The sequence below is a fragment of the Denticeps clupeoides genome, chromosome 1 (assembly GCF_900700375.1).
Source record: "Denticeps clupeoides chromosome 1, fDenClu1.1, whole genome shotgun sequence".
In the NCBI taxonomy this organism is placed as follows: Eukaryota; Metazoa; Chordata; class Actinopteri; order Clupeiformes; family Denticipitidae; genus Denticeps; species Denticeps clupeoides.
The window spans coordinates 8,434,024-8,446,948 of NC_041707.1; the positions used below are offsets into that span (position 1 = coordinate 8,434,024).

The 12,925-nt window shown below is 41.6% G+C and overlaps 2 protein-coding genes across 2 annotated transcripts; one reads left to right on the forward strand and one right to left on the reverse strand.

Annotated features, from left to right (window-relative positions):
- Positions 1–839: 839 nt before the first annotated feature.
- Positions 840–6,475, reverse strand: nubpl (nucleotide binding protein-like). Its single transcript, XM_028976401.1, has 11 exons — positions 6,282–6,475; positions 5,837–5,984; positions 5,695–5,729; positions 5,510–5,600; positions 5,252–5,291; positions 5,081–5,171; positions 4,853–4,946; positions 3,710–3,795; positions 3,285–3,405; positions 2,950–3,032; positions 840–2,506 (listed from the first exon to the last, which is right to left on the reverse strand). The coding sequence occupies exons 1-11, from the start codon at positions 6,396–6,398 to the stop codon at positions 2,441–2,443; spliced, it is 972 nt and encodes a 323-aa protein (XP_028832234.1). The 5' UTR covers positions 6,399–6,475; the 3' UTR covers positions 840–2,440.
- On the forward strand, positions 6,439–7,327 carry dtd2 (D-aminoacyl-tRNA deacylase 2). The gene is made up of 3 exons (XM_028976415.1): positions 6,439–6,647; positions 6,729–6,798; positions 6,884–7,327. The coding sequence occupies exons 1-3, from the start codon at positions 6,537–6,539 to the stop codon at positions 7,207–7,209; spliced, it is 507 nt and encodes a 168-aa protein (XP_028832248.1). The 5' UTR covers positions 6,439–6,536; the 3' UTR covers positions 7,210–7,327.
- The last annotated feature ends 5,598 nt before the right edge of the window (positions 7,328–12,925 follow it).

Genomic DNA, 12,925 nt, shown 5'->3' on the forward strand with positions numbered 1-12,925 from the left:
CCTTGGACAGTCAGTCTAGTTCACACATATCTTAAATCACATGCACACTGTTTAATGATTCAGACTTTTTAATATTACTTTTTGATGAGACTCCAGTGGATGTTGAGTATTTGAAAGCTACAAGGCCAAAGAAAAAAAAAAAAAAAAAAAAGTGAAAGTGTTACTGCAGAAGATTTAGCTCCTTTCCCCCCTCCCACTACCTCCTCCTTAATTTTGGAATGCAGGATGTGGCTTTCATAACAATAGAGTGTTATATTTCATTTAGGCCGAGCACAGTGCGGCGGGAGTGAAACAGAACCTAATTCGCAGGTACATTTCAAATACGAAAAAAAAAAAAGACAAGTGTAGAGAATTTCATTTCATATGCACAGAGCGCGACAGTGAATGAGGGCTTCACAAGCCTCACATAACATGATCTCGCTCAATAATGAATGCAAATCTCCTGTATTATATATGTGAAGCCCGTCACTTCAGAAAAGTAACGGGAGTTAAAGTCTTTTTTTGCAGATTCATCGGAGAGAATCCTCACAACATGCCGCATTACAGAGCCAGATGCTGCACGACAAAGCTCCAGATTTTTCCACTGCCTTGGAAACAAACACATTCTCTTCCCCTGCGAATATGTTTTCCTCCGAGCTCAGGTGACATTGAAAGCAGACACTCCCCCTTTTTTCCCGGCCCCGTTTATTTCCCAGATTTAATTATTGATCTTCTTTGGCCTCAGGAAGTGGTACGCGCTCCATGGATATCTTTGTCTGTACTTACCAAGCATCACTTACAAAATGTTTTTTTTTAACTGCAGCCTTATGGCTTTAAGAAGTAAATAAGTCCATTCTATATCAAAATAATCTACATTTTTAATTCTTAAAAAAAGAAAGACCATTCCACATCTTTGAAAGACTTTTGAAAGTGAAGCAATTGTCATTGCAACACTGCAGTACGGAACACGGTGCACAGTGTCCTCTGCGTTTAACGCTTCACCTTGGTGAGCACTGGGCAGCCATAAAAGGCACCCGGGGAGCAGTGTGTGGGGATCTTCACCTAAAAGCCCAAGACATTCCTGACAAGATATCTGTACTTGTCATCCAGCCATGGGTCAAACTGTTATTCCACACCCTCTTTCACTTTTGCATACACACATGCATACATATATATATGCGCACACACTGCATGCTGTTGTCTCGTCCTTCCCTACAATCACTGTGCAGATGTGAGATTCTCTCCTACACATGTTCAACCACAGCAAGGGACAAAAGCCACACCAGTAATTACTCAAAACAACAGTCCTCATTCTCCTCCCCCTATGGGTTACTGTGCTCTGCAACCCTGGGCCTGTGGGTGCAGGCGCTTGGTGGAGATGGATGTTCTCCACTATAGGTCCCCTCCCTGCAGCATCTGTTTCTTTCCATTATTTTCACATTAAGGCACAGATGACCGTGCAGTTGTGGGGACATCAGTCCTTCCTAGGTCGTAGGAAAGTAGGTGACATAATGGGAATGAAAGAGCTTCTCTCTCACTATTGCTCAGCTAAGAAATAGCCAACTAAGTTGACTTCAAGAACAAGAAATTAGGCCCAAGGGGTGGGACCAGTTCATAAATTTTAACTCCAGTCTTACAGTCCCCCGCTATGCTCTGGGACTGTGTCTGAGAATTAGCTGAATAAATATAAATCCATTCCTGTTTAAGGCCTAAATATGCACATGTGTAAAAGAAAGGTCATGTAGAGTTCCTCAAACTCAGCACAATGAGCTAAATCATCAGCAAGAACCAACACGGGTCCAGAAAAGGCACAATAAATCCAAAGAATTGTGTAATTTCTTTCCAGCCCAGCTCTACAGTCGGCTCGAAGCAGCGGGGGGACCAGGACGGGGTACTTTCTATGGAAGGCAGGGTCGTGGGGCTGAGGTTTACAGCTGCATCAGATGAGTCAGGGGAGCTATGAAAATATGCAGGAATCTCATCCCACTTGGTTGCAGGAAGATGAATACAGTTGTGCAGGGCTGTGTGTTCAGTGCCATCTTGTGTCAGCAACACATCCCGGTCTTTCTCAAAGCCCCATATTGTATTGTAGCTTTAGACCGCAACAAGCTGTTAGCTTTCTTGTGGAGCAAATAATGCCATCAAAACAGTCTAAAACATTCTGACACACTACTAAATGTGTTGAAAGTGAAAATATATTCATCGGTTTCAAACTCTATATATGATCTGGCTTAGATCTCAGATGTAAAGGTAAGTAAATTTGGCAAAAACAAATTGCACCTACAGTGAAAAGGACGGTGACACATATACGTGCAGAGACGGTTACAAAACTGTTCATTTTTATCGTAACACTGGTTCTGAGTGAAGAAATAATAAAATAACTTCCAGATATTCCAGAAGTCAGAACTGGCTGGGATTGCAGACTGCGATGACAGTTTACTGGACACACTCCCTTCATGCGTCAGCCAGAAGAGCTCTTGTGCAGTCGTTGTACAACGGCAGAAGCTACTTTTTTGTAGGCTTCAGCCTGTGTGGAGGGAAAAGGAAAAAAAAAAAAAAAAGAGATTTTTTTTTTATTCCCTAGTTTCTTCTTCCTTATACAGTACATACACTGACCAAAAATATTTAGCCATCTTGCAGATGCAAATGGATCAGTAATGGAGTGCTCTGCATGAACCCAATATGAACATAATTACTAAAAGTACAGTCTAACTCTAAATTAACAAGGCCACAGGGTGGGTATTTAAATGTCTATTAACAAATCCCTGTGCCAACACCAACCAATTTTCCACATTTCACAGAACCAGTAGCCAGGCGTGGTGACAGTAGCCAATTGCTCTAATTGTTCATTTGTGAGTTATAGAGGGAAAAAAAAGCCCAGGACCAAATTTGCATTACACAGACACAGATGCATACGGCTGCTCCAGTTAATGAAGCTAATGAGAGGGAACCAGCGATGTATGAACCCACCTCAGGGCTGTCTGGGGAGGAAACCACCACAGGCTGTCCCTGGTCAGACGTCTCTCGAATGTTCAGATGGAGCGGGATGTCCCCTGAGGAGAGAACAGATGTATGCCTTTGGTTTCCATGGCTTTCCTAGAAAATCAATAACCAATTCATACTCCGCCTCCGAGCCTCAGACCTTTCAGGCTTTCAAGTTATCAGAAAAATCTTGGATCGGCTAAACCTGTTGTTTTGCTTTAAGCCGCCAACAAATGTCAAGTCATTGCCAGTGAAACAATGACAAACATGCCCCAATCCAATTCAACTGAGCCACTAAATGGAATCAGAGTCACAAGACTTACCAAGCATCTCTACTCCAAGATTACGGGCCAGTTCCCTCACCCCATCTGCTCCAAAGATGTGTGTCTGATGGTGGCAATTGGGGCACTGAAATACACTCATGTTCTGGACCAATCCAAGTACCTACAGCATAAAATTATACATAATACAGCAATTATATGGCTGGTCCTGAGCAGGGGCTACCCATATCTATGAATAATCTCTCTATCAAAGTGCTGTATAAAAACGTTCTGCAAACCTTTAGCCTCAATTATTTTTAAGTATCACCCCATGCTGTTAAAATACATTCATGGCTCAAAAGGATCATGGCTTAAAAACAAGATAGAAAACCCTTACTCTTAAGCAGCTGTATAATATAAGACAACCAAAATGGGATGTGGGCTGATACCATTCCTTTAATCCGATCATGTCTTAAAACGTTCCTCACCGGCACGTTGACCTTCCTGAACATTTCAGCGCCCCGACGTGCATCCAGTAAAGCAATATCCTGTGGCGTGGACACGATCACCGCCCCTGAACAGACAAGGTCAAATCTCAAGGTCAACTACAAGCGCTGAACATGATATAGCACATGGACACAATCATTATCCACTCCCAGTTATACATGTCAAGAGTTATTAGTGAAGTCTCCTAAACTACTGATATCTAAGAAATTATCATTTTAATATTAAGCCCTTTTCCTTATTACTTTCAAAGCATGAACATGCACACAGCCCTGTTCAGAAGGCACACGTCTTTCTCAAGCCAATGTACTAGGACGGTCAGGGAAGACATGAGGGATTTCATTAATTATTTGGGGGGAAAAAAGGCCAAAATAAGAAAAGCTGGAGTGCTACTTTACAAGCCACAGTGCGTCCTGTGGGAACAGGGTGGAGGTGTCGGAGTTGGCCTAGCCTTGATCTTCCTCAGCACAGCAGGACGACTGCCAAAGCCTTGACGCCTCCTCTGAACTAATCACGCCCAGGAATGAGTGCACAGTCTCGGGGGAGACTGTAATAAGATTCTTTCTGAAATGTATTCTGACATCTTAATACGATCACATGCATTTGAACTATGATGAGGGAAAATATGGCAACTCTGCAAACTCCCAAGTTTGAAGGTAGTGAGGCCATAATTAAGAGCATGGGATATTCACACACTTATCTGAGGGGAACTGAGGGAACTGCAAGCACCCTCATATTTAGTATTTGACAATAGTACTCAGTTTCAATGAACAATGAAAACCAAGTACAAACATACTATTTCACTGTATTTAGGGAGATTTGAAACTGGCTGACTTTTGGCTAAAGCAGATAAAAGATTTTGCATGATTCTGCCAGAAGGAAATAACAGCCAGCTAGTGACCTACATTCTTCTTGTCATTGTGAGGGTTCAGTGACTTGCAATTTTCTCCCAAACTGGAAAGAAGACATTTTCAAACAACTCTGCCCCCTTGTGGATAAACTTACCAAAAGTAACAGCTCACCAACTGCAAGGTCAAGCACTAATTTTTCTAAATTACAATACGTCAAAGTATCAGCAACCTTAAAACCTTATTTACTTATCACACTAAGAGCGGATTTCTAGTCACCTGCTATGGGAATGTTCTGGGTTATGGACAGCTGAACATCTCCTGTGCCTGGAGGCATGTCGACCACTAAATAATCCAGAAGCCCCCAGTCCACCTGCACGTACAAAAGTAATCATATATTAAATTTTGTTATTTGATCGTGTACAACATACTATACATACTATACATGTTTTCCTCAACATTTCCTCTAACTGTCATTGATGCATGGCACACGTGGACATCTCTCACCTGCCTGAGCAGTTTTTCTATGGCTGACATCACCATGAGACCCCTCCAAACAATAGGAGCTACGTCTTCCACCAGAAATCCCATTGACATGCTTCAAAGGGTCAAAGAGATTGACACAGTTGCCACAGGTTTATGAAACAGGAACACTTGCAAATGATTACAGGTACTCACCAAGGAATGCCAAAATTAACAAGAGGTCTCATCAGATTCTCTAACAGGGAAAAAGACACAATTTTGTTTTTTTTTTTTACAATATCTGTAAATAAACAGAAATGCTAAAAAATATTCTGGGACCACAATACATTCTTTGAATACATTCAATAATTTCTAGAAAACTATTGATTGATAATAGTCAATTATAGTCATGTATATAGATGGGCATTAAAAACAGTTCCTTTCAAAACTCCATTTAAATTAGATTCAACCTACTGTCTGTCAGCTCAGGATTCCCCTTCAGATTCATCAGTTTGGGAATTGAGGGTCCATAGACATCAGCATCCAAAAGGCCCACAGTTACATGCTGTGTTCCGAAATACGGCAGACAACTGAGCAAGTAAAACTAGAACACATTGTGTTGAATGAATATGTTGCATTAATGCAATGGACTTAATTACCGGATCATTGGCCATGAGTCCCAGTGCCAAGTTTACTAGTAAAAAAAAAAAAAAAAAACACCACAAGTTAAGCAAACATTTTTTCTGATAATAAAGCAAAAAGTTACAGCATTAATGTACAAATAATAAACAATAAAAAGACCTGCAGTAGTGGACTTCCCCACGCCTCCCTTTCCCGATGCGACAACGATAACCTGTTCCACCCCTGCGATGGGCTTCTGTTTGGGCAAACCACGCGCCATGTGTTGCTTCTGTTTGTCCAGCCTTTCTCTCTCAGGCACACTTGATGTCTGAACAGAGGAGACACAATATGATGGCACAATGCAAAAAAATAAAATAAAATAAATACAATTAACATGGAAGACTACAGATTTCAGTAAAGAGATCTTCAGATCCTGAACACAACCATCAACCCAGTCATGGGTAGAAAATGATACCTCAAATAAATAATATCTAGCGGATAACATGACATTTGGTGAGGAACTGGGCAACGTAGACGTCTCAAAATGACACACACACATTGATAAGAGTGTATTATTAAGAATCCAATGTTGCGCTCGTTTAGATCAAAGCCCTTTAAAACCTACCTTGCGCCGTATTACACGCTTGCAGCATACCGCCGGAGACCGAGACCCAGACAAGTGCAGGTTGGGAGAGACCGTTTTAAACAAATGTAATAATTTACTGTAGCTAAAGCGCGACATTTCCCCCCAACTGTAAGCTTCTTTACTGGAACGACATCCTGCAGCCTCGGCCACTTGTGATGACGTCAGCGCGAACCCGGAAGCGCAAAATCATACTGCTTAAGATGATCGTTTTCTTTTAGCACGCTTGTCGCTATAATGACCGATAAAGTCGACCTTGTTCAGGCCAGAGCTGTGGTTCAGCAATGCCTCCACGCCAGACTTCAGGTGAAACCTCCCGATGAGGAATCGGAGGCGGAATGGGTTGAGGTATGATTGATCAGAGCCTTCTGAATGGCACGATTTATTTTTGGACGCCAAAGTGAGAGTTTGTGTGATGTCCTCTCACAGATAAACCGGGGAATGGTCATCTACCTCTGCTTCTTCAAAGGTGCCAATGAAGACATAATTCCAAAGATGGGTATGATGGCTTTTTTGTCTAATGAACAGTGGACAACCATGCGTAAATATACTGCCACCCTTTACAAACATGCTTTTCTTCACAGTGAGCGCTCTGATGAACATCAAACTGTGTGAAAATGAGTCTGGGAAGTACGTGTCTGTGCTGGATCTGCCAGGCAGTGTCCTCGTCATCCCGCAGGCCACGCTGGGTGGAAAAGCCAAAGGCAAGGGCATGCAGTACCACGGCAATGTTGGGAAAGCAGAGGGCAGGCAGCTGTATTCTCAGTTTGTGTCCCAGTGTGATAAGGAACTGGCCTCCACGGCCAAGAGTTCAGAGGCTGGGGTCGTGGTCAGACACGGAACCTACGGGAACAGACAGGTCCTGAAGCTGGACACAAACGGGCCCTACACACATTTAATGGAGTTCTGAGGCCTGGCTTCTCTGGCTTTCACACAGTGACTGACTCTGTAAATATCGCAAATCACTATACTGTAATTACTGTCATTACTGTGAAGACGTCATTTCAATAATAAATGTTTCAGTGTAATTACTGTTCTCCTGTCAAAATGAGTGGTCTCGAAAAATCGGCATAAATACCAGTAGGTAGTTGCCACAACCAAAATAACGTGCTTGTTCAATAACAATAAAATTTGTCAATAATTAAATGATCAATATGAACATGTTCTATTTAGCGATCTGAGAATATTTATTTTTAAACCAATTCAGCTAATTGTATGTATTGTACTGTATTTTTCTTTTTTGTTGCTGTGCAGTGACATCTTGTGGTCAATGTTTTTGACCACTATCAGTGTGAATATATGCATGTTATGGTTACTGTTGTGTATTTGGCATCCTGAAAGTGACAGTGATTGTTGATACACAGCACAGCACACGGCGACACAACGGAATGTGTCCCCTGCATTTAACTCATCGCCATTAGTGAGCAGTGGCACCCAGGGATCAGTGTGTGTATTTGAAAAAATGTTGCAGGTCAAATTTTTTAATTTTTTTCAAAATTAATACATTAGTTAAGATAAAAGGGTCATTTTGCAGATCCACTTGATTGTAAAGTTCGGAAGCAATATGTTTAATCTCAACTGTGAGAACATGTCACTTTGCAGCTGCTCCTATTCATGTAGAACAAAGAATGTCCAACAGAGGACACTAAAGCTACTAAGTGTTTAAAATGTCTATGGCCATGATGTAAAACATTTATCGGCACTGACTACAAGCTGCATAAAAATGAGGCATTATTACAAATGTTGTCATTGTAAAGTGTTATAGAAAATCACAGGTATGTGAAGAGAACTCCCTACTTGGACCTGGGTAGTGAATTTACGAGTCAGCAGAAGGGAGAAGCGCTGCTCCGGCTTCTTTATTTATGGCAGGAACAGCTCTGTCAAGGCAGAGGTGGAGGAGAAAAAGAGGCTGCAGCACATTAAGTGAGACAGATATGCTGCTGTACAGAACGAAAGATCATAGTGATTCAGCATTGTCCCACAGCACCAGACCTGCACTTCTCTGTTCTGAGCACCTTACTGTGCATTTCGTAAGCTTGCTTTAAATGTCAGAAATGTTTACTTTTCAACTGCTTTTCAGATTCCTTGACACCTTCATGGTGGATTACATGCTGTAAAGTACCCAGAACTACAACGTCACATTTGCTCAAATGAATCTGCCTTTGATGTGTTCAAGTCACTTATAAGACAGAAAGTGTATTCTTAAGGCAACTCTGGAATTCCCACCTACAGTATCTTCAGAGTGCATTTTCTCACTGTGCTGTTTTTCATTGATTGATTGACCTGCGTACATGCTTGGTGTGTGTAAGTTGCATCACTTTTTTCAGTTTAGTGTAGCCCTCGCCTGAAAGTTGCCTTTTGTTTGTGTTTTGGCCCTCGAGACACTTTTACTTTTGCACATCTTTTTCTCGATGTTGTGTACTTGTGCCTCATGCTCCTTCTCTCGAAGCATGACACCCAGCTTATGAGCATCAGCTACTCTCATCTACTCGTCTCAGTTTTTCAGCTTCAAATGTTTCAAATGTTGTCATTGATAAACTGACCCTAAGATTGAGACTATTCCTGAACTTTGAAAGTACGCTGAAATCGCAGCCAAATTTTAGAGAATATTTAGATTAACTTGTAATGTTCCTATTGTCTAACCTATGTACAGAATCTACAAAAAGATTGAATAAAAAGATTGTATTCATAGTTGAGGGTCCTAATGAACTTGAACTGATCACCTCATTGATGGTAACTTGAAAGCACGTTGTAAGTCGCTCTGGATGAGGGCGTCTGCCAAATGCCGTAAATGTAAATTGTGTTGACAACAAAAAACAGATAACAATGTGCGGTGGAAGGCTATAACCTTGTAAAAATAGGAGGAAAAAAAGAGGATTTGTGTCCTCTGCCCTTTTCCAGGTCCTCTCCACAACAATAGCGGGGTTGAAGCAGGCAGTGGTTGGGACACCCATCATCGCCATGGCAGAGAAGATGTTTTGAGGTGAACTCTGTATCTCCAGACACTGCTAATGAGCTTATCAATTAACATTTTGCTTCCCCGATCCTACTCTACGCTGTCCTGAAAACCCACGGTCTCGAATCAGATGTCCCGGGACAGGACTCATGTAAGCAGTCCGGAACAGAAGCTACTCTATCTGCTGGCCAGAGGTTATCCCTGCAATTCAATTTGGCGAAAATGAATTATGAATGCACTAATTAAGAACAGAGCATGACTCATTAAACTCCCCCAGTGTACTGTTCTCTTCTCACGGATCTCTCCTCGTATATTTTGCACTCTTTCGACCCCATTTACAGCTTGTTAAAATAACTGGCATGTAAATTTAAATTGATCTCATTTTGTGCTTTAATTCCAGTCATATATTCACTAAATCCACTTATACAAGCCAGGGTACCGGGAGCCTGTGACAGGGTGCAGGACAGGGAAAACCCCCACAGAGAGGATGTCAATCTAACGCATGTTGAACATGCAAGTCCTCACCAGGACCAGTCATGGTTTTGTCAGGTGTCATAATTACACAGTGAGAACTTGCATGCTGCAACAAAAACAATTAGCCCATCATATTTCATGCATTGCACTTTACTCTAAAACAACCCTTTTGTCTGTTAGAAAAGCTTAATCTGTTGTGTGTCTATGGAAAATCTTTTTTCATAATGACTTGAAGTGCATATTAAGGACTTTTTCAGTGTTTTTCCCATGTTATTGCGAACAGAAGCACTTGACAGATTAAACGTTCACCATAATCGGCCGTTTCAGTCTCTCTCTAATTTGCAAGACAAACCAAGCATTTCAGGAATGCCAAAATTGTCCTCAAAGTTCAAGAAAACAGCTCATTCATTTTGCTTCATCTCACTCAGAGGTTACATTGTGTTATTTACAGGACATCAGTCATGTCAACTGGGCCCAGTTCCATTCGTGCAGGACGCACAGTGTGGCGAGATTTGTGGTCTGATTTTACTAAATGGACTCAACACAAAGAGAATACAGTTAATACAGTTCATAAAAAAAACCCAACACACACTCATAGCCAAATGAGACACACACACAGTGTCAAATCAATTAAGACCAGCCACACATCCCTAGTGGTTATTATTGAGTTTTCAAACGGCTGTGGAATGTCCTTCTTATTCAATTTTAAAGCCACTTGAAGGTTTTGTATGTTTTTCTAACTGTTTGCAGGTGCAAGTATATTCTCAGCCATGCTTACTGGTGTTGCATCAGGTCACACAGCTGCCACCTACAAGAACCCATACGTGTGATTGTGTACGTTTTCCTAATGGTCATTTTACTAAATAATCCATTGGCTATGTTCATTTTTTAAAAATGTTTTTTAAGTCATTTTTAATTAAGTAATTAAGTAATTCGCCTTTTAGTCTAAACAAAATCAAATTTACCCTCCGAGTAAATTCCATCGTAATTCAACATAATTTGGAAATCTTGTACTGCAACGATTTCTGTTTCTTCTTCTGAGAATTCTGTTTCACATGCAACCTTAAGAGTTTGTTTACAGCGAGATCTCCTCCTTCAACTGTCACATTTCTGGGATGCACTACCATCATCATGCCCCATAGCGCTTTTAGTGACTCATCTGAAAAGAAGAGGTGCCAAATCTCTACACATTGTTCATTACCACTCCGCCCGGGGTCGAGAGACATGACATGAAATGACTCCTCATTTTCCCATCATGCTACTCCCTCCCCTGTGGCAGGTTGTTTCAAGACAAAATTCCAAGCACAATAAAAAAGCAGTTCTGAGGTTCTGTATAGACTGCAGTCTCCTGCATAAAAGTGGGGGGTCCAGCAAGCCTTTACTACACCTGACTCATGTTATGCAGCTGAAAAATATAAGCAATGCAGCACAAAGGTCTGGTCACAAGGTGTAATACAGTAGTTTCATGTTTCAGTTGTCTCCCCCACGTCCACACACAGCAAGTGCGCCTTCCGATCCTGGCCTGTCTGTGGGACTGGGGGTGAATTATTATTCATTACACGTGTGCATAGGGTGAGGCTACACAAGTGGCTCACTTGCCTGTTCTGGGGGGAAGACACTCTTGTATTGTTTGGTGCAGACACCTAGTTTTCTGGCACTTACTTCTTGCTCCACTCTTCTCCCACATGTTCCTTTCTTTAGTCTTATTGTCTTGTAGAGCTCCCTGTAGCACTGTTGTAATTAATCATCCTTATATTTCCCTAGACCTTTTTTGTTCCCTTGCTATGAAGTTTTCAATAAAATATCATTTGCTTTACACTTTAGTAATTGTGTCCCTTTTATTTTCTGACGTGGAAAGAGCTCGACGTAACAGCAAGTACTGTGTGTTTCCTAATCTTGATATGTCTCATGATGTCTCTTACACACACACACACACGCCTGAGCATCACTTCTGTTTGATTCCAGTACAGAAACATTTCATTTTTTTGTACCAATGTGTTAAAAGGTCTGCATGAGTAAATGAGCTGTGTCAGACATCGTGATGGAAAATATCAGCCCTTCAATCTTCAAGCCCTTCAAAGCAAGTGTGGGACTGCTGTCTTGCATAATCATGCAACTAAAAGATGTGCCTGTTCAAGCATCTAGCATCCAGTTCTGCTAGATTTCATATAATAGGACTATTCAGCAGAGCATATGGAGGAAGGACAAATATTATAATTGCTCATAATGAATTTAAGATTGGCTAGTCAAGGGCACAAGGAGGTAGCGTCACTTCCCACAAGACCATTTTGGGAAGGCAACAGAAACCATATATTCAGGAAACAGTGACACAAGAATCAAAGATTTTTTTTGTCTAGGTGGGCAAAACAGCTGCATGCATGAGTAGGCCCTGTTTTTCTCCGGGCCCTGAAATTGATTTAGGAGTAGAGTTGCTTCTTGGGCCGGGGCCAGAGGCTAATGCGGCATCATCTCCATCAGAAAGAGGGAGGTAGATAAAACCGGAGAGAATCAAAGCCTGACAGTGTCATGTTTTACTCTACCGTCCGTCTTAGCACTTAGTCTTGAGGCAATCGCTGGGGGAATGCATATGAAAAAAGGATAAAACATGCGCACCATATTAAAGTGTAATTAATTACTCACAAACATTATGCCTGACTGACAACTAAATGTTAAAATATGTTACATACGATGCTCATGCTGTGCTTGCAGGGGGAATAACAGCTCTTGTCAGTTCAGACATGTTGTACACACATACACACACACACACACACACACACACACAGACAAACAAAAAAAGAGCTTTTGACTACCATTTTATTTCTTGCACATTCATACTTCTCCCGAGTCATGATAATGTATTGTACATGCTGCTTGGGAGGTTTGAATTGCAGGGGTTTTCTAATGGACTATCTGTGGTTCTGATTTATAATGTTACTAATGTTAATATTGCTCGATAAAACATTTTTGGTTTTAGCAGAACCTCTTAAACATGCCTAAAGGAGCTAAAGATGCCCTGATTATAAACTTTCACCCAATGCAGCAACGATGCGCAACGCTTCCTTTCCATTACTGGCGCCAGTGTTCGGCCATCATGAATCCCCATGTTCATCTCCTCCCCCTGCTTTTCGTCCTGTTTGTGGGCCGGTGTCTGCTTCGAACGCGTGGCGCAGTGTTCTCTGGGGTACGCCTGTGCCAG

Bases quoted from the DNA above. Each gene is read 5' to 3' on its own strand.
- nubpl (XM_028976401.1), bottom strand. From the start codon at position 6,398: ATGTCGCGCTTTAGCTACAGTAAATTATTACATTTGTTTAAAACGGTC. The intron at 5,985-6,281 runs GTAGGTTTTAAA...TCCTCTGTTCAG, and splicing joins AGCGTGTAATACGGCGCAAG to ACATCAAGTGTGCCTGAGAG. The intron at 5,292-5,509 runs GTAGGTTGAATC...TTTCCCTGTTAG, and splicing joins GAATCCTGAGCTGACAGACA to AGAATCTGATGAGACCTCTT.
- dtd2 (XM_028976415.1), top strand. From the start codon at position 6,537: ATGACCGATAAAGTCGACCTTGTTCAGGCCAGAGCTGTGGTTCAGCAA. The intron at 6,648-6,728 runs GTATGATTGATC...GTCCTCTCACAG, and splicing joins CGGAGGCGGAATGGGTTGAG to ATAAACCGGGGAATGGTCAT. The intron at 6,799-6,883 runs GTATGATGGCTT...TTTTCTTCACAG, and splicing joins AGACATAATTCCAAAGATGG to TGAGCGCTCTGATGAACATC.